The 21,599-nt window shown below is 35.7% G+C and overlaps 1 protein-coding gene across 2 annotated transcripts in view; it reads left to right on the top strand.

Moving 5' to 3' along the window:
• The window catches only part of LOC128217753 (protein pigeon-like), a 28,394-nt gene extending 8,473 nt beyond the window's left edge, over positions 1–19,921 (top strand). Inside the window, exons 6-27 of one of the 2 annotated variants that reach the window (XM_052925119.1) lie at positions 618–773; positions 991–1,037; positions 1,360–1,530; positions 1,827–1,914; positions 2,606–2,772; positions 4,103–4,169; positions 4,364–4,441; positions 6,150–6,242; positions 7,592–7,864; positions 8,052–8,212; positions 9,211–9,280; positions 9,549–9,646; positions 10,189–10,416; positions 10,740–10,804; positions 11,613–11,730; positions 13,833–13,928; positions 14,817–14,899; positions 16,237–16,380; positions 16,904–16,974; positions 17,209–17,406; positions 18,086–18,175; positions 18,305–19,921. In XM_052925119.1, the coding sequence (XP_052781079.1) occupies positions 618–773; positions 991–1,037; positions 1,360–1,530; positions 1,827–1,914; positions 2,606–2,772; positions 4,103–4,169; positions 4,364–4,441; positions 6,150–6,242; positions 7,592–7,864; positions 8,052–8,212; positions 9,211–9,280; positions 9,549–9,646; positions 10,189–10,416; positions 10,740–10,804; positions 11,613–11,730; positions 13,833–13,928; positions 14,817–14,899; positions 16,237–16,380; positions 16,904–16,974; positions 17,209–17,406; positions 18,086–18,175; positions 18,305–18,420 (2,678 nt within the window). In that variant the 3' untranslated portion in view covers positions 18,421–19,921. Of the gene's footprint in view, positions 1–617; positions 774–990; positions 1,038–1,359; positions 1,534–1,826; positions 1,915–2,605; positions 2,773–4,102; positions 4,170–4,363; positions 4,442–6,149; positions 6,243–7,591; positions 7,865–8,051; positions 8,213–9,210; positions 9,281–9,548; positions 9,647–10,188; positions 10,417–10,739; positions 10,805–11,612; positions 11,731–13,832; positions 13,929–14,816; positions 14,900–16,236; positions 16,381–16,903; positions 16,975–17,208; positions 17,407–18,085; positions 18,176–18,304 lie in introns of both variants that reach the window. The other variant, XM_052925117.1, reaches the window with a different exon arrangement.
• Positions 19,922–21,599: the final 1,678 nt, after the last annotated feature.

Below are 21,599 nucleotides of genomic sequence, written 5' to 3'. Positions count from 1 at the left end.
TCAACAATGCCTGAACCCATGGCCTCCAACTTGACTTGGAGTTGCATCTGACTTGTAGATGACCCCTTATGATTTAAGGGTCATCGGGTCAAAGGTCAAGGTCACAGTAACCTTGAACGAAAAAAACTTGTTTTTTGATAACTTGACAATGCCTGCACCCATGGCCCTCAAACTTGACATTTAGGTTTCTGGTGACCAGCTAATGACTCTGGATTTTGAGTTCATAGAGTCAAAGGTCATGACGGTCATAACACACTTTATCCTCACACTTTATTGGTCATAATCTTAAAACAGCAACAAATCAGCTGTCATTTCGGTCCATGCATATTTCATTCAATTGTCCATATAATCCTGACAACATGGCGCTCAGGGGGGGCATAATGTTTGACAAACATCTCTTGTCCTGTAGGTCTTGCATATTGTTATAGTACCCAACATAAAATTATAGAAATTCCTGAATACATAGAGTTGAATGTTGAATAAATATATGTTCAGGTGAAATTATACTGGTATTTTAACAAGTAATTCTAATAATTTATGTTAAATGATTTCCACACACACATTAACAGTACAATTTATCAGTATTACATGTTATGAAGTGCCAGTGTTATTTTTAGAGACGTACAGTGCCTACCTAGCAGAGATAAAAGCCATGAGCCCACGTGTGTTCTCCTTGAACCTGGAGCGGCAGACATTCATCAAGGTCCAATTTCTCTACGAGGACAAGCCGGCGGAAAAGGAAGCAAACATGATCGTCATGCTGCACAGGGAATGTACGATTATTGGCCTTAAACTGGTTTTGTTAAAAGATATTTACATGTAACTGAAATCAATTTTGCTTCTGAAACACTGGAAAATGATCAGCACATTGAAAAAGAAATGAATTAAAGTTATTAGACATATTTTTCCAATTGAAAAAGAAATGAATTCTATATGAAATTAAAGCTTGATTTTTAGTTAAACAAGAGATTTATTAGGGTTTTATTTCAGCCATTGGTTTGTACAAAATCCCACTTGCAAGAGCTGCCCATGGAATGGTATGTCTCCACATTTTATTTCATTCTTTTTTTTTTCACAAAGCAAGAATTTGAAAAAATAATAGTAGGCAAAGTGTAATCAAGATGTGAGACCAGAAGCATGTTAAAATAAATTTTATATTAAGAATTCATCTCACTTTTACACTGAATTAGTCAATTTGTTATGTTTAAGGCATTAATTTTTCAAAAATAAACAGGGAAACCTTCCTTTTTATGCATGAAATTCATTTTCCCGTCTCATTGCCTTAGAAGGAGTAAAAAAAGTTCATTTCTGTATGATGTTATATTGCCCCACCCTTAAAGTCTACCTGTGTATATTCAGGTGATGAAGGGCCAGCCGAAGACGGAGCAGATCGGGAAGAAGTTTGTGTGGTGTCAGTGGGATAGTGGGAAGCAGATGTTGTTCTACATCCACCAAAGTATGGATGACAGCGGTGCTAAACAACACATCCTCTCCTCTGTACAGATGTACAATAACGGACTACATGATATGGTGGTATACGACAGTCTCCTAAGTCCTTGAGCATTTCTGTCTGTATATGTTTAAAAAGAAACAGTTATAATCTAATACCCTTTATTTGACAAATAATTTATTTATTTAGTTAGTTTTATTCTAAATGGCAGTTAAATCTTTTTTTTTTAAACATTACATTGTATAGCTAATTTTTCAAATTGAATAAATATAACTTGAAGTGCCAAAACTGAACCATGCCATTTGAGTAAGTTACAGTAGTATAAATCTTGAAATCTTGTTAATCTCTTTTCTGTAATGTTTCTGTAATGTTTCAGCTGGATGTTCCATTAAACTTTCCACTGACATCCAAGTCCTCGGGCAGATGTACTTATGCAGATATTCCATTGTGCAGTGGCATTCCAGGTTTGTAATATCATTACAAATGTAATAACTCCGGACAATGTCTTTTTACCAGTAGCAATTTCATGCTATTTCCCAAAATTTATTTTATTGTATGGAAAATTTGGTGTCAAAAGTATTAAGAAATATCATCTAGTAAAAAATGAAATAAGCAAAAATTCCCTTTAAATGATATATATAATTTACTGAATTGGGATTTCTTTAAATCTGTTTGTAGTCTACATATGCATGTAAATATTACTATTCAGTTAGTTTAAACTTTATTTAATTTTACAACGATTGTGAAACAAGCTATAACAACTTCTATTAATCACTCTCGTTGGCACGATGTTGCGCGAGAGTGTGGTCTTGTGTTGTGGGGGAAACCGGAGAACCCGGAGAAAACCCACTTGTCCGGCTTGGTGACCACTAACCAAACTCACATGCGCCCAGGCCGGGAATCGAACCTGGGTCGCCTTGGGATTCAGTTGAGTTGTGGAAACCAGAATTCTGTGTTTAAACACATGCAAGGGTGATCTTAAAAAAAAACACATTTAACAAATATGGAATACCTAGTGATGACTACAGTAACTTTTCAACTGCCAAGTCACATGAGGTAAAATAAACTTATTTGTTATTATCCATTGGTTCTATGATTATAGAAACAAACATTTTCGAACATTGCCCCATTCCAATGTTCACAAAATATCCACAGAAACCAGCATGAATGCCACCGTGTTGACAAAGAGTAACGGCACATTCTGTCTGTGTTACCAGAGCCATGTTAGTGCCACGTCAGAAAGGCGATCCAAGTCATCACCCCTGCCACGAACCTCACCACTACAGCGTACATCCCCGCTACAACACACTACCTCACACCAGGTAGAGGCTAGATGCTTCAAATTTCTGATAATTTTACTTAAGCAGGCTTATCATAGTATTCAAAAAGCCTTGTTGTATTTTAATTTCTGAGAATAAATTGATTAACATGATTAGAAAATAATACTTTAGTGTGGAACCTCAAGTCATGTATGTGAGGTTCTCTACCGTTTAAAAAAGCTAACATGGCAGTTCAAATGCTGAAAGTATTTTCTGACATGTGCAAATCAGTACAGATGCACAGATAAGTTTTTATACCCCCGACAAATGAAGTTTAAAGGGGGTATATTGGAGTCACCCTGTGGTTAGTTTGTCGGTTTGTCGGCTCTTCTAATTACAGAGTTACTGCCCTCTGTTACTTTTTCTTGTCCGGAGCATAACTTGAAAAGTATTGGATGAAATTTAATAAAGCTTCATACAGTGATAGATCATAATGAGAGGAAGTGCAGTGTACAGGATCCGCAATTCTATATCAGCTAATTACAGAGTTACTGCCCTTTGTTACTTTTTCTTGTCCGGAGCATAACTTGAAAACTATTGGATGGAATTTAATAAAACTTCATACAGTGATAGATCATAATGAGAGGAAGTGCACTGTATAAAAACCGCAATTCTATTACAGCCAATTACAGAGTTATTGCCCTTTGTTACTTTTTTCTTGTCCGGAGCATAACTTGAAAACTATTGGATGGAATTTAATAAAGCTTCATACAGTGATAGATCATAATGAGAGGAAGTGCAGTGTACAGGAACCACAATTCTATTTCAGCTAATTACAGAGTTACTGCCCTTTGTTACTTTTTCTTATATGGAGCATAACTTGAAAACTATTGGATGGAATTCAATAAAACTTCATACAGTGATAGATCATAATGAGAGGAAGTGCAGTGGACAGGAACCGCAATTCTATTTCAGCCAATTACAGAGTTATTGCCCTTTGTTACTTTTTTCTTGTCCGGAGCATAACTTGAAAAAAGTAACTTAACTCATTTATAGATGGTCATCGGCAATCGTAAACTGACAATCGTAGAACTTAAGGGGGTGTATAGGGGATAGCTTATAAGACATCTAACACAAACAGTAAGTCAATGTCACAGTGACCTTCAATTAAAAAATGAGTTTGATCCCTGATCTTATGCAGTAAATGTTCACTACTGAATATGGATGAATAAGGCCAAACTTCAAGGTAACTGTTGATTTGTCTCCTGTCCATAGGTTTGAAACAAATTTCATGTCCCTCATTGATTTTTTCTCAGCTATGACCAGACAATAGGGGTGACAAGCTCTTTTTCAAAAAGGCAATCTCTAGTTATCCATTTGAATCATATTACAGGGAAGCAGTTCCAGCTCTGAGAGTGAGTCAACAGAAATCAACTACTACATTTGCATGGTTCATCATGGTGGGTGATTATTGGTCAATGTTTTTATTTTACCTCAGATTTGCAAAGGCAATGCTGAAATTAACCTATGAATATTAAAAAAGCATTATATTTGTGATAAATTAAAAAGTTTAAAAAGTACCAAAGTTATTGAAGCTTGAACATGTAAGTTACTCTCATAAGTTCTTGATGGATATTACTTTTTATTGTTTCAGCCAGTACCATCCATGGTTGCGTGTCTCACATACCAGCTGCTGTGGTGAGGAGAGCTGTAGTTGCCTTCTCCTGGCTAGGTAAGACATGTCCACAAGACTGTTTCCTTTCTGCCAAAAATACTGGAGTAAATAACAAATTGAAAGGCTACATACTGATCAATTTTTGGCTTCACTGTAAGTTGAAGAATGTCACTGTTTTTGAAAAAACATGTACCGGTAAAGTGATTTCAGTTTAAACTGAATATTTTTATACTCAATATTTTATTTAACTCAGCATTCTATTTACTCAAGTATAACAAAAGTGTGTTACCACTCAATGAAAGGAACAATCAAATCCGAGTTTCCCATAAAAAATAAGCTTAAAAAATTACATGTGCACATTTCACATGCATTTTTTAACTTGACTTTTCAAAGAATAAGGAGAGCTTTTGTTCTCATCATGGCATTAATGTCGATTTATTACCAAGGCCATAATCTCTGTTACCACTTGATGTTTTTGATTAATACTTTATACTAGGATTCCCAGTAACCACACTAACTAAAAGAATGACCTAAGACCACTCTAGGTTGAATATAATGCAAATTATGAACCTTATTTGTCTGGTAATTCTGTCTTAATTTTATGTGCAAGTACTTAAGTGCATAGCTCTGTCCCCACATATTATATTTTATTACTACCTTTTACAAAGCTTCCCAGCCATCAAAGTGTAATATAACTCTACCTTGAATATAATGCAAATTATGGCCCTTGTTGGACGTCTTAGAAATTCTGGTTTAAGTTTTTTCCAAGTATCATTGAGTCCCTATCTGACCACCAATTAATGTAATTAATTGAAACTTCAACAAAGTTTCACTGTCAACAGACCTTAATTAAGTAAGTAGGGTCAATCTTCCATGATACAATGCAAGTAATGGCCCTAGTTTGACATGTAAATTGTGGTTAAAATTTTGTGTGCAAACACCATCAAGTGCACATCTTACATTCCACTGACATTTTGTTTGATTGAAATTTTAAAAAAGCTTTACAGACAATGGATTAATAAGATTGATATATGCAAATAATGATCCTTTTCCAAACAGAAATTATTGTTGAAGATTTGCATGCAATTACCATATCAGTCAATAACTCACCAACCACTCAATGTGTTTGACTGAGTCTTAAAACAACCCTTCACAGACAACAGACCAACTAAATTAAGAAAGTTCAGTAACTCTAGGATTATTTAATGCAAAGTCTGGCCTTTTTTACTTAGAAATTGTGTCTAAGCTTTTGCATGCATACCATTAAATCTATAATTCACCAACCACTCCATGAATCTTAAAAAAGTAAAAAAGAAATCAACATTTTGCAGTTCAAAACTAACTAAAAATAAGTTGAAACATATACATGTATAACAATTTTAATTATACACAATTTTCATAGACAAATTATCTACCACTACTTTTTCAAAAACTTTTCACATGATAAGTATACATGTAGCATTTCGATCAGCTATCTACTCCAGTATTTCTGCAGAACAGACAGCAAGGCACCACAGTCCCTTTTAACAAATAAGTTTTATTTGTGCGAAATTTCACTGAGCGGTTTTAAAAGAGTAGCAACAAGATGTAGTCAAATAATTATGCAAATTGAAAGCTTAACATTATAATAAACTTATTATCCACAAAACCTGTGCATCATGACAGTATTTCATTTGTTTGAGTCAAATGTATGTATAATATCTAATCTCTGAAGATACAAGAAAGCATCTGTTGTTGTGTAAAACAATGAATAAACTTTTTTCAGGAGACCAGATTCTCGTAATGTTACCAGGGTACTTTGCTCACTTACTCAATGTCTCCATAGAGTATGAACCTTGCAACCATATCTTGCTGCACAGTAAGTAGAGGTCTACATAGAGTATGAACCTTGCAACCATATCTTGCTGCACAGTAAGTAGAGGTCTCCATAGAGTATGAACCTTGCAACCATATCTTGCTGCACAGTAAGTAGAGGTCTACATAGAGTATGAACCTTGCAACCATATCTTGCTGCACAGTAAGTAGAGGTCTACATAGAGTATGAACCTTGCAACCATATCTTGCTGCACAGTAAGTAGAGGTCTACATAGAGTATGAACCTTGCAACCATATCTTGCTGCACAGTAAGTAGAGGTCTACATCGAGTATGAACCTTGCAACCATATCTTGCTGCACAGTAAGTAGAGGTCTACATAGAGTATGAACCTTGCAACCATATCTTGCTGCACAGTAAGTAAAGGTCTATATAGAGTATGAACCTTGCAACCATATCTTGCTGCACAGTAAGTAGAGGTCTACATAGAGTATGAACCTTGCAATTATATCTTGCTACACAGTAAGTAAAGGTCTCCATAGAGTATGAACCTTGCAATCATATCTTGCTACACAGTAAGTAGAGGTCTCCATAGAGTATGAACTTTGCAATCATATCTTGCCGACAGTAAGTAGCACTCTCCATAGAGTATGAACCTTGCAACCATATCTTGCTAGACAGTAAGTAGCACTCTATAGAGTATGAACCTTGCAACCATATCTTGCTGCACAGTAAGTAGCAGTTTCCATAGAGTTTGAACCTTGCAATCATATCTTGCTGCACAGTAAGTAGCAGTTTCCATAGAGTTTGAACCTTGCAATCATATCTAACTGCACAGTAAGTAGCAGTTTCCATAGAGTATGAACCTTGCAATCATATCTTGCTGCACAGTTAGTATCGCTCTCCACAGAGTATGAACCTTGCAATCATATCTTGCTGCACAGTAAGTAGCAGTTTCCATAGAGTTTGAACCTTGCAATCATTTCTTGCTACCCAGTAAGTAATGCTTTCTATAAATTAAATTAACATTTGGGTGTACGGAAATAAGATATGCAAAATATATTTATTTTTTTATTTACTTTTAGAAGCCCTGAGTATACTAGTACATGCAACCTTTTTATTGATGGCCATAATTTGAAAACTATCAAAGATATTAACATAAAACTTGGTACACATTGCAGCATAATGGTTTAACCATGTGCACTCATTTACCTAGTATCATCACACCAGCCTGTATTTAGTGGATTGTGGTATTTCCTCTGACAACTGTTGTTTTTAAGTAAAAAAGGGGATTTTTATCTATCAGAAGCACAAATCAAGATTATGCTGAGTAGGAATTATCAAAAATAATGAAACTGTAAATTCCACAATATAATGTCAGAATTAATTTCCAGGTAAATCCTGTGAAGAAGGGATAGAGGATGAGGAGACAGGTGGCAGTGAGAGAAGCACTGGTACTAGAAGTGATGACCAATCAGATAGCAGGAGACATGACCAATCAGATTTTAGGAAAAATAACCAATCAAACTCCAGGAAAAGTGACCAGTCAGATGCAAGTATCAGTGGCGCATCAGCCGAAGAGCTCATTCCTGTTCTTGAGTCTAGGATGGAGCAGTTTTCATTTGTTTCAAATACTGCACTGAAAATCATTGGCAATGAAGGAACTGGTATGTAATGATTAAAACAGTACTTGGTTGCCAAAGAATAACACAACAGAACATATGATTATTCAACTTTGTTATGTTGATCTGACTGTATAATTATACTTGAATTCTATAACCTGGTATTATATTGTTTTGTGCAGTACCATGAGATTGCTTATCTTCCTAATATAATCTATGCACTGTGGAACAGGTGCATATCTTCTGGACCGGAGATCGCGATGTGTGTACTCTGTGACCATAGATCCAGACAGGCTGGTGGACATATTTAGTCATTGTAGTATGACCATGACACGTACTGCTCTGCTACACTACGCCATCCTCAGGCAGAAGGGATTTGAACTTGTCAAACAGGTAAGTACCAAATACAGGTACAGTAAAACTGAGATCATTCAAGGACGTTGGGTCCCGAGCTAAAACCTCCAATTATCCAATGCTTGGAACTACCCAAGTTACCATTTTTGTACACTATGAAATGTATTTTTGAAGTTTGAAGTCGTCATACCGATTGTTGACTTCAGCACTGTTTATGTATTGCGTTGTGGAATATGCTCATGTGTTGAAAGGATGTGGTATACTAAATATTAAGATGTAAAAGTGAAACAAAGCAGCGAATAAAAAGCAAGGTTTATTTTAACCCAAAATTTAAATTCATTAAAAAGCTTTCATTGTGTTAATTTTTACCATATTCAGCCATATTTTGTCGTGAAATTGACGTAAGGGATGCCTTTCTTTGTCGGGTAATTATGCCGTTATCGCCCTCATGTGCCGTGATAATTTCACGGGTGGAAACGATAATCATAATCAGGAACGAATTTCTGAAGTAAAATGTAACTAGATATAGTGACATGTGTTTTATATCACAAAAACATTGCCATTTTCACAACATGTGAACATTTTAACACCTGGCATATGTTTGTTTTTTTTGGAACGCGCTTCAGGTATATGTGTGAAATTATTACTTCTAGGTATTCATTACATTTTGCACATGATTTGTGTATTTGGGACTAGCAATGGTACTTTAGTTCTCAATATACTTAGGTTTAGATCCTTTATTAAAAAAGAAGGAATAATGGTCGGGACTAAGCCTCAACCTCAACCAATTGCCAGTTCTCAAACATTCGTAGTTTTACTGTATAAAGTAAAAGTTCATAGTTTAGTTGTTCATGTACCTACATGATAAACAATATTGTACTTGTTTATGTACATATGTGTGAAAGTGACCAATTATAATTATTAAAGAAACACAAGCTTTTTCCATTAAAATAGTACACATATGCTGATATATAGTGCAGCCTTTAACAAAATGAGCAGGTTTCTTACAAATTTATATATTTTTTTTATCATTTCAGCTATTTTCTGTGATCTGCAATGACATAGCCAGTCCAGAGGTCCCAACTATGATGAAAGAATTCCTTATTGGTAAGTAGGTTTTCGATGGATCTTGGAAAGGTCTTAATGTTCAGTGTATTTTAAGAGATTAAGCGCATATTTGAAGAACTGGAAATAAATAAATCATTCATAACCTGAAATATATATTTCATCCTGTTTCTTAAATGTTGCAATAGTTGATTATAGCCTTAGAGTTTGATGCTTTTTACATATAAAACTGCTTTACATGTGTTAATGTATTTTTTTTACCGGGTAGTAAAAATCTTTTTTTTTCAAAGGAATCATTATTTTCAAACAGCAATGACATATGTGGCTGTACGTCGTCAGACAGATCGAGAGGTTCTACGTCTGCTGCCTTTCACGAATTCAGAGCCCTTCAGGGGACAGATAGATAAGGTACATACAAACTTGTGGGTTTTTTACAGAGAAGGTTGCTTTACTTTGTGGATGTCAAGGATTTGCTAGGTGGCCAGTGAAGGATGCCAGGGTTGAAATGATATGCTATGATGTACATAATAATGTCGCCCCTTCAACTGAAAGGAGACATAAAACCTTGGATGTCTCTCCATAACAAATTTGCTTCGTGTATTGCTTCAAGCCAGATTCATCAAACTTTTCTTCATCTTGGTTTATATGCAAGGCTGCATTCAGAAAGTGCAGAGTGAAAAAATGGCATATAGTGCATGAAATTTTGGGTAGCTTGTATCTCCAAAAGCACATGAGCCAGAGTCATAAAACTTCACAGGAATGTTAACCAGCATATGGAGTTATGCTCATCGTGTTTTGTGTTGCTTTGTCCAATATATTGAGAAAATTGCCTATAGAGAAAGCTATGTTGTATGCAATCTTGTTTCACTCTCGAACATATTTGACCTGCACCCATGGTTCATGTTTCTTCTCAGTATTAACATTTCATGTTTTTTTTCTAATTTTTGCAGACTAAGAGTGGTGACCGGCTGGCCCGTCTCTCCTACTCCCAAATCCATAGGCTGCACTTCCCCAACAAAACGGGGAAGGAGCGTACCCAGAAGAAGAGCGGTATCGGAGATGACTGGCTCGATATACTGCGTATACATTTGCGATCGATGCAGGTCACAAAGACATGCCGGTGGAGCTTTGACTCCGTAAAAACAGCTTACCAGCAGATGCAGGTCAAGGAAGAAAAGGTAGGGTGGATTCCCGATATTTGATCTACATGCATAAAACACAAAGATTGTTCTGAAATTGATCTATACACATTTTAAAGTAGTTCCACATTATTTGCCCTTAGCCTGTATCGGGGATATAACTCACTACTGGCACAGTGTTGGTGGTATTCCAGGGGAGGTAGATACAAAACCTAAACCTTAACCAGATACCTTAACACTCATATCACCTTCTTTGTTCCATCTGTGTCAACTTTCCAAGTAACTAATCAAATCTGTGATAGCTCCAGTTAACAACATAAAATTGGCTTATCCATATTTATACTGACATAAATGAATTTCAGCATTTACAGACCAGGGAGGAGGAACACTTTCTGACTCTTATCAGTATCAGCAAAGCGAAAGAAAGGTTATTTAATATTTTTCAAAATAATTCCTAATATTTTCATAAGTAATTTGATTGAATAGTTGAGTTTCTTTTTAACTGTAATTGTTAAATGAATTATAGACCAATATGTGATCATGAACATGTTAAGCTCGTGCACTGGAATCGGAGACATTAAAGGTTGACTTTATGGAGACTCCTAACATGCCCATGGCTTAGGTATGGATTATTTTACTGCCCCTGAAGATGGGCATAAACTTGTGTTTGACATACCAAGACGATGTGTTGCATGCAAGATTCTTGTTCCTACCTCTAAGGTCAAGGTCACACATAGTGTGTGTTTCCTTTGGAATACTGCGTATAAGAACATAGAGTATAGGTGGTAGTCTAGGGGTGTAACTTTTCTTGTATTGACAGGTTTTAAATCACTTGTCACATGTGTTCGACTTTCTATGATGATGTGTTTAGTGCATGACCCGTGTTCCATCCTCTAAGGTCAAGGTCACACTTAGTGTTTGTTTACTATGGAATGCTGCATAAAAGGACCTAGAGTAAAGGTGGTCGTGCCTTGGCTGTGACATTCACAGAATTAGACAGATTGTTATTACACATATACATATTGCAGTGACCATGCATGGGTCTTATGTGGTGGTCCAAACATCAATGAGATGTAATTAGTGTTTTTATATAATCCATTTGTTCATAAACATTCGTTTCTCTATCCACACATTTCATTGAAGTTTGTTCCTTTTCTGAATTATCTATAATCACACTTAAGTGTAACTTAAGGAGTATTTGTCTCGGTAACAGCTCTTGTTCTCTATGTTTTCAGACATGGGGAGGACTCTGGTAACCTCTACGGAACCAAGATGGAAAACGTCCTAGGACAGGCTCCCTGTTTCCTGCAGGGAACGTCCGTGTCTGAGACATCTGACACACACATGGCTTTGGTATAGATATATAATTCAAATTAACTTTTTAATTTGGGCTCACATGATACATATTTCTATATTCAGTTGTTGTTTTAAGCTGGACTTTTCAAAGAATAAGGAGGCTTTACTGCTGCTCTGGTGTCAGCATGATGTCGGCATTGGTGTCCACGTCCGGTTAAAGTTTTAGGGAAGGTTGACATTTTCACTTATAACATCAATTCCCTTCATTCAATTAGCTTAATACTTCACACATGTGGACCAGGACCATCACTCATGAAGTTACATAACTCCATATCATCATTAATACAAATTATGGCCCCTGGTAGTCTTAGGAACTTGGGTTTATGTTTAAGTGCAGGTTAAAGTTTTCGGGCAAGTTTGGATTTTTATTGATAACTTCTATACCCTTTATTCAATTGACTAAATACTTTGCACAATTATTAAGAACCATTTTACAATTAGGTAACATAACTCCATTTAAACCCTTACATGGAAACTATCAAAGCTATCACTTTGAAATTTGGGGAATTTGTTCATCTAATACCCTTCTTCACCTTGTTCCCTGAAGATGCTGAGCTTACCTGATTTTGGGGGTAAAAAACATGAATTTTGATGGATTTTGAGTATCGGACCCACACATTTGGGAGGGTGGGGGATATTTCAGTATTTTTTGACTTTGTAATTTTTAGCTAGTCTGACTTTTAAAGTTTTGTGGTTGGGTCACTAACATGTAAACCATCAAAGCTATTACTTTCAAATTTTGGAATACCTGTTCAAAGTCAAATGTAATAAATGAAACAAATAAACCGTGAAAGGACAAAATCAGACAAGCATTCGGCACCGGCAAGCGGTGCTTTGTTTTAATTCTTTTGACAAGCACACAAGGGGAAAACTGGTTATTTGAATGACTTGCGTCGTTGTTAGGGCGGGCAAAAGGGCGGGCAGCGTCAAACTCACCTATGGTATCGAAGAATTTTAGTTAGATTAGACATATAGTATAGAAACTTGGTTTATAGGAGGAGTTTATGGAGACCTTTCATGGAATCATGTTTGGGGCCCTTGTTTGGATCAAGGTCAAGGTCACTGTAGCTATAAATAGAAAAATGGTTGGTATTGAATATCTTAAGCTAAGGTTGACGTATTGTGACCAAAATTGGTACATATGAAGAGTTTATGGTGACCTTTCATGAGATTGCGTTTGCGGCCCCTAGGGTCAAAGTCAGTCTTACTAAAAAGTAAAAATAGATAACTGTTTGGTACTGAATCACTTTAGTTAGGGTCGATGTATTGTGACCAAACTTGATCTATAGGATGAGTTTATTGAGGACTTTTGCGGCATCGTGTTAGGGCCCTTAGGGTGAAGGACAGACACATATAACATCAGTATTGTATTCATTTCTAAGATAAAGAAGTTATAGATGAGCGTCATACAACAGCTCTTGTTTCATCAATTTTGTCTAGATTATTTGTTTAGTGTTGTTGTTCTTGACATAAAATGAAGGATTTTGCATATTCATATGTATTAGTATTGGCAGTTCAGGAGTTATACTGAAATGGAAGTATTACATATGTAGCCATTGACATCATAAATACATGCAGCAATGCCCACAACTGTGGCTGAAATAGTTGTTGAGTTTTGCCCCTTGGCTAAGCAAGGAAATGGATATCGTTAGTGTATGCTGGATAACTGAGGATATAGAAGGGTATTTGTGTACTCTGGCTTCCCAACAAAAACAGACTAGCCTTTTTGTACTCTGGCTTATCAAGGAAAATGGATTAGTGTTCGTTTACTTTGGGTAATCAAGGAAAATGGGGAGTGTCTGTGTGCTCTGGCTTACCAAGGAAAACGGAGGAGCTTTGTTGTACAATTGCTAACCAAGGAAAATGGACAAGCTTTGGTGTAAGTTGGCTTACAAAGGAACATGGACAAGCATGTGTACTCGGTTTTATCAAGGAAAGTTAGGCTTTGGTGAACTCTGGCATTGGAAGGAAAATGGACGCATTTGGTGTATGCTAGATAATTAAGGAAAATGGACTGGTACTTGTATCTTTTTGATGAGCTCTTGTTTTTCTTCAATAAAGAATTGAAGTCTAATCCCATATCTGTTTTGTAACTTCAGACCCGGGAGGTCCTCTCAAAGTACCTGATGTCATTCCTCATGAAAGATGGAAAGGTGAAGGCTGGCAATGTCTCCAAAGAGTATGTTGCCTGTCAGGTACAAAGCTGCTTGCTACATACAGAATGCTTGCTTAATTGTTTCTTATGGATAAGATATTTTATATTACCATATCGTTGCATGTAAGAGTTAATTAATTTGCCTCGGCCCTAGATGAGGCCATTATGCTTTTGAATTCCAAGTTTTGAATGTTGTATAATATAATTGGTATGCAATTTTTGTTTTTTTCATGTTTTTTTGGTTTTGTTTATCTCTCGCACCAATTTGTCGAGCAATCTGTAGTCTCTTATAATAGGATGAGGCTAATCAGACTTTTTTATACCGGGTAATTTGTGATATGATCTCATTATAAAGAGTATGCGACTTTTAATTTAAAAGGAAATTATCATTATTATTATCATGGTTAACTGTTTTTTGCTCTAATGGGCAAAGGCCTGAAGAGCTTTTGGATTGCGCAGTGTCTGTTGTTTGTGCGTCTGTTAACAATTGCTTGTGAATACGATACAGTCTTATATTATTCAAACTTACACAAAAGGTAGATATCCATAAAAGCTGGGCTCCTTTCTTAAAGCAGCCAGTGAAGCATCTTTGTATAGAGAGTTGTGAATTATTATAAAAGTTATAAAACTTTGCATATATGCCCAAAAAATCTACCTATCAAAAGTATTTTTTGAGGGAGTCAACTTTTTACAGAGTGTTGTCAAATATTGAAGAAGTTCATGTCCTTTGTAAAACATATGGTTCACTGATTGCTTCCCTTTGAATGTAAGTTCAGTGTATAAGATTAAACCAAAATATGTCATGCCAGTTGAGCAGTGGGCTTCTTGTTTAATTTTTAGTAATATGACCAAACGAATTATGAGACTAAAATTGTTGCACTTAAGACTTTTAGAAAAACTGGGGCCAGTGATTTACTTGATATTGCAGCGACAACAGAGCCAACTGCTGTGTCACCTGTTGTGGACTCTGAGGGGAAGACACCTTGCCTTGCGGGACCCTTTACCCACACTGTGAGAAATATATTATTGGTGTACCACGTCTTTTTATGTTATATTTGTGGACTGAGTTACTAAAAACAAACTTAAAATCAACATACATTAAAAATATATATCACCATACTTTGTGGTTCATCATATATGATATGCAAACTTTCATTCATTTACAATAACTTTTGCTCAGAAATCATGCACATTCTATCTACGGAGCATGTCTTTACATCATTTAAGCTCAACTGGCCGAAAGCTTATGCCATTGTGCAATGTCCGTAGTCTATGCATCATTCCGAGCATCCAATTGCTTGTGAATGCAATAAAGTTTTGATTGTATCTGAATCAAACTTATGCATGAGTTAGATAATCATGAGAGTTCTGTTCCTGTCAAAAACCAGCCACATGCACTGGATTATGACCCTTGAAATGCATAATAATTTCCTAAGGGAGACAATTTTGTACAGAGAGTTGTGTACTATTATATTGTTTGTCTCTCTTTCTAACATAGTAACAACTGACCAAAAACCAAAGGAGACAATTTTGAATAGAGAGTTGTGTTATTTTCAGGGAAGTGATTTGTTAGCGGATCTAATGGCACAAGGGACCAAAATAAACAAAATAAAAAATGTTTCTTTTAAATTTTAAGCTGATTTAGAAAATTAATTGGTTGCTATTGGTTGTTATTTTATTTGATGTATATATAGACACTCCAGTTTGCTTCGTAAGAGCCCTCAAAATAGAAACAGTTTTGTTTCTGCAGCAGGGTGCTTCATCCCCTTTGACTCCTATTTTATCTTAAAGCCCCCCTGAGGGTCAATCACATCCCTGTTATGGTAGTGACTGACTCCACTTCAAGCATATGATTCCATGCTTTGAATTGAAAATGACCAAAAGAGCCATGCCAGTAGAGCATACCCTTAATTCGGAACTTATTAAAATATTAACTCCTTTAATATGTCCCATTTAATGACAGATGAATGAGTTTTTATGTTTGTTATCATTTTGATACTTTCAAGTGTCCACAAATATTACGGATAAACCTTACACCTTAAATGCAATAAGCATTAAATAACATACCATGGGAACCAGCCCAGATTAAATGTATAAATGGATTACCTAATCTTGTTCTAAAATTCTTTACACATGTATGTTGTAGCATTAGTAATTCATCATAAGACATGTCAAAAGCATAAAAGAAATCAATTCTTATGACCACTGTATTAATATCATTGATGGCTTGGAATATAGATGTATATGTGTACAGAACATTGATGGCTTGGAATATAGATGTATATGTGTACAGAACATTGATGGCTTGGAATATAAATGTTAATGTGTACCTACTCTCTGCCTTACAGGGCAATGAAAGGAGGTCTGGATGAATATGAGTTGTTCCAGTTGCTGGATCGCTATGTGACGGTGACATCTGACCTCTTCTTTCCTGTGCCGGCCCGTCTCCATGGTTACCTTACCTCCCTTGCCTTTCGTGCTCTTCATTTCAGGTAAGTGACCTTAACCATCCTGTCCTGTCATTTATTAGCATGGTTACCTAACCTCACTTGCCATCCATGATATACACTTTAGGTAAGTGACCTCTGACCTCTACTTCCCTATTCTTGCCTGTTTCCATGGATACCTAATCTCCCTTGGCTTCCATGTGCTCAACTTCAGGTAAATGACCTCAACCCTCTCGGTGCATGCCTGTCTCCATGGTTACCTAATATCCCTTGCCTTCCACGCTCTATACCTCAGGAAAGTGACCTCTGACCTTTTCATGCATGCCCGTCTCCATGGTTAACCCCCACCTTTTGAGTTCTGCACTTTTTCTTTGTGACATCTGACCCCTACACTCCAACCTGTCTTGATGGTTAACAAACATCCCTATCCTTTTGTGCCGTATGCTTAAGGTTAGTGATATTTGACCCCTAGTTCATATCCTTTTACTTCAGAACAGCAGAAGTGCTTATGTACACTGATTTAACAAAATAGTACTATTTGTTTAGTATTTGCTGTAATGTTTTACAGAATGTTCCTTCAATATGTTGACCATGGAGTGCTGCAGCTCACAGGTGACTTTATGGCACAGCTGCTGAAAGGTTAGAGCTTCTATGAAATTCATTGGTGAACATTAAATGAGCAAGTTTGTATGTTATATTTTTATTGAGCAGGTTAAATTCTAAACATTATCACAAGCATATTGTTCACCAATAATCAATGCAAGTAGAATCACACGTCATCCCATTTTGTTACATTCAATCATGCCAGCTGAGATATAGTCATTCTTCGATGAATATATATGTTCAACACCTTAAACTCGACCCTTTCCACAGAGCTACCTGACAATGAGGAGTATGTTGGCTTAAAGCATTCCCTGATTTCCCGCCTGCCGCTAAGGGCTGGGGAGGAGTGTTACAGACTGTGGGACCATGTCACGTGCAGCACGTACCTGGCACACAAGCATGTGGACAAGATCCTTGCTGAACACAGGCCTTCTACTACTGAGGCTGCTAGCATGGACTCAATCAGAAGTAATAGGCTAATTCCCCTATATTCTAGTTCGGACTGCTTCTTATGTCATGTGCATATTAACTGCAGACATATAGGGATCATGTTGTCGACAGCAGCCGCTTTTGTGGTGTCACACTTACATGTTCATTCTTAAAACTCACACATTTCTTATCAAATCTTGGATATAATGTTTATTGGCCAAATTCGTGTTTTTGCTCCCCTACTTGAGATTTCTTATCCAATCTCGACCAGTGTTTATAAGAAAGCCATAACATCAATATTGTAGACATGCTGTCATTGATATTGTAGACATTCTTTCATTTCTATTGCAGACACCAAAACATCGATATTGTAGCCATGCTGTCATTGATATTGTAGACATGCTGTCATTGATATTGTAGACATGCTGTCATTGATATTGTAGACATGCTGTCATTGATATTGTAGACATGCTGTCATTGATATTGTAGACATGCTGTCATTGATAGTGTAGACATGCAGTCATTGATATTGTAGACATGCTGTCATTGATATTGTAGACACTATAACATAGATATTGTAGACATGCTTTCAATCTTATTGCAGACCCTGAAACATTGATGTTGTAGACATGCTTTCATTTCTATTGCATGCACAGTAACATTTCATTAAAGACACAATAACATTGATATTGTAGACAAGTTAACATTTTTATTATAGACACATTGACCGAGGCAAGGAGGAACAGCATCATAGAGGAGGTCTCTTTCCGGCCCCTTGCAGCTTTCTTCAGGCATCTAGAAAAAACTAGTAAGAGCAGTGAAATATTTTATCGTCTTATGACAGTGAACTAAATATTCATACCACAATTGAATAAAGATGACCTTTACACCTGTTTATACTCTGTTTCTAATGATATCCAACCTCTTGTATATTTAGACAGCCAGATGGGTGCAGATCGTGTTAGCCCCCTGGACTTTGTGGCCCTGGAGGAAGTGGCCCTGCATCACACACACTGTGAGACCAAGTACGATATGGGAAACGTCAACTTCTAAATGGGATCAGGAACCATCAACCTCTCAATTGGAACTGTTAACTTCTAAATACCCTCAGTGGAAATCGGACACCGGAAAAAATTGGTTTTTTCAACTTCTAAATGGACTCAATCAACTTCTAGATGGAAACTTGGAACAGTCAACTTCTAAATGGACTCGAACCATCTTCGAAATGGACTGGAACTGTCAACTTCTAGAAACTTTCAATTTCTGACTCATATTAAAGGTTGGTCTTGTGTTGAGCTGTATGAAGGATATGACTAGTTACTATAGACATTCTCAACTTAAGGCAGCATGCAACAACATCTTCGACTATTGCAATTAACAGTTTGTGACATCAATCACAAATGGTCATTGTTAAAAGTTTGACTTTTAATCGTTAAAGAAATAATTATGGAATAAATTGATTTAACTTGAAGGTTTTGTAATGGTGAAAAAACTATATGAAATTATGATTGGTATTATAAAATAAATATTGGCTGTCTACCAGTATAACAGTAGTAGTACATATTATCAACATTCGGGTCAATATTGTCAGGCGGGGGGCTAGGGCCAATAGGGGATTACCCAAACTCCTTTACCCTCTATCCCCCTTTGGTTTTTATTTCAAATTCTAAGACCGGTCAAAATTTCATTACGCATCTGCATATTTGAGTATACCCAGCTACGCGTCTGACTTACCCATTGGAATTGCCTTTGGTACTGTTTTAACAGTATTAGTTGTCAATATGTACTGTCACACTGGAAGCCATGTGATATTTACAGTATATAATATTCACTAACATTAACGCAACACATTTTACTGAACATACATTACTGTATCTGTCAAAATATAAATGTATTACTTTAACTTACACTGTATGTTGCTTTTTTGAAATTTGCTTTATACATTTTGTATTTTATTAAACATACATATATTTGATTTTAACTGTTATTACCCTTTACTGTAGAAAATGAAATATAATGGTTGAATTATATACAAATGATTTTGAAGTAATATAACAGGTTTTTTTAGCTATTTTTCCCTGTTTGAATTTCACAGCCAGGGCTAGATTGTATTTTCCATCTGTTAATAACAGAGTGTAAACTTGTTTTTCTTTGTATTTAACATTTTTATGATAATAATGAAAAGCAAGTTTGTGTATGCAAAAAAATCCTTTATTCATGCATCTCTAGGACTGAGAAAGCAATTTGAAATTATTTAAAATCACTTTTATGAAATATAGTGGTGTTATTCCTTTCTTTTTCAATTTTTAAAAAAAAAATATTTTGAGTTAAATTTGTCGAAAATATCTTTTAAATAACCATAAATATGTTATATGGTTTGTTTGAAAATTGTTAATATATGAATGTTTCAAGGCCTCAGCAATAATTCAACCTTGTACTTGCTTATGTCACTGCTTCCAATTTATTTGTGATATGTTTCCATTTCATTTCTATTTTATTATAAGTGCAATACCATTGATTTTATGTACTATATAAATAAATATGTTTATTTTCATATTTGTCTTTTTCAGTCACTTTTATGTGATGCCTTCCCTTTATCATTACACATTTTTGGATGGGTTATTTTAAAAGAATGGAACAAACATAGAAAATATCTCAAGAAAATGGCTTACAAAATACAGTTCTTTTATCTTTTTCATATACTTTACTGTTCGGTATGCAAGATTCAGGGTACCAGTTTGCAAGGGGTCAGGCCTTGGACCACCTGAATACATGTATATTCATATTTTTTCCTAAAGAAAAAACATAAATTATGTTTTAATGTTTGTTGTTTATGGAATAACAAAACAACTTAATTTTTTATTCCATTTATTCATCTACATATGTACACCAAGAACGCAGCAAGACAACTGTGTGCCTAGCAGTATATAACAGTATAATTTAAACTCAAGAGGCGTGTGTATCATATTACTTAAGCTATTAAAACATTAAATATCAGAACATCTCCCTTCTTTAATTTAATTTAAATAATTCTTAAATTTATATATATATAAAAACAAATGATCGTGTGTCATTATTTTTATCAGTTCATATTGTTGTCTAGAAACGTGTGTTCTGTTAATCAACCGCAAAGTTCACAGTGTTAATAAAATTCCATTCACTCAACAACACAAATATGATAACAATTTTCATCAGAAAACAATAATTGTAAATTCTCCAGCTAAATGTCATACAAACAATAGTTTATCCAAACGAATGTGATAATAATTGAAACAATACACTTTCACATAGAAGTAATCACTTTGGGTTTAACCTGTCTGCCATATCACTGGCTTGACAGATTCATTCACGGGCTTGGTTGGAGAATTTGGCGTGTGAACATTTTCACGTGGTGACAAATCTTGATTATCGAAGTTCGAGGGTGTCACAGGGGGGTTTTCAGCTTGTGCTGAATTTTCATTTTCGCTGTTACCCTGAAAGTCAATCTCTGGTTGTGAAATAAAGTGCTCATTTGTTTTTAAAAGGTGTTTTCTGTTACGGCGATAACAAGCACCATCCTCCGTTTCCACAACATACGAGCGATCATTTTTCGTTTCAGTCACAACAGCTTTACGCCAACGGTTATTAGAGCCCTGAATTCTAGCTGAATCACCTACATTCAGAATCGGCAATTTTTTAGCATTTCTGTCATAAAAAACTTTGTCTTTTTCCTTATGTTCTGCCAATTTAGATCTAACTTTCTGTGGAGAAATATACTAAGGATGTAGTTTCATTTTCTGAGTTGGCAAAAATGACCTTAATTGCCTTCCCATTAACAATTCTGCGGGGGAGTAGCCAATATTGAGAGGAGTGGACCTGTACTCTAAAATGGCAAACAAAGGATCTTTCTTTGTCCTTTTGGCTTTCATTAAGATTTTCTTGCATATTTTTACATAAATTTCTGCAAAGCCATTTCCTGATGGGTGGTTTGGGGAACTCGTTTTGTGTTTAAAGTCCCACTCTATAGAGAATGTTTGAAATTATCCTGATGAATAGCATGGCCCATTATCAGATATCACAATTTCTGGAATGCCAAATTTTGCAAATATGGCTTTCATACGGCTGATAACCGTACTACTTTTCCAGCTTGGCAATTCTTTTATCTCAAAGAAATGTAAGTAGTAATCTACAACAAGTAGATAATTTTGAGTGTCTACTGAGAACAGATCTGTGGCTACCATTTGCCATGGATA

Source organism: Mya arenaria, chromosome 14 (assembly GCF_026914265.1).
Source record: "Mya arenaria isolate MELC-2E11 chromosome 14, ASM2691426v1".
NCBI lineage: Eukaryota > Metazoa > Mollusca > Bivalvia > Myida > Myidae > Mya > Mya arenaria.
The sequence above is the reverse complement of the archived record's forward strand: the minus strand, read 5'-3'. Positions and strand labels throughout refer to the sequence as shown.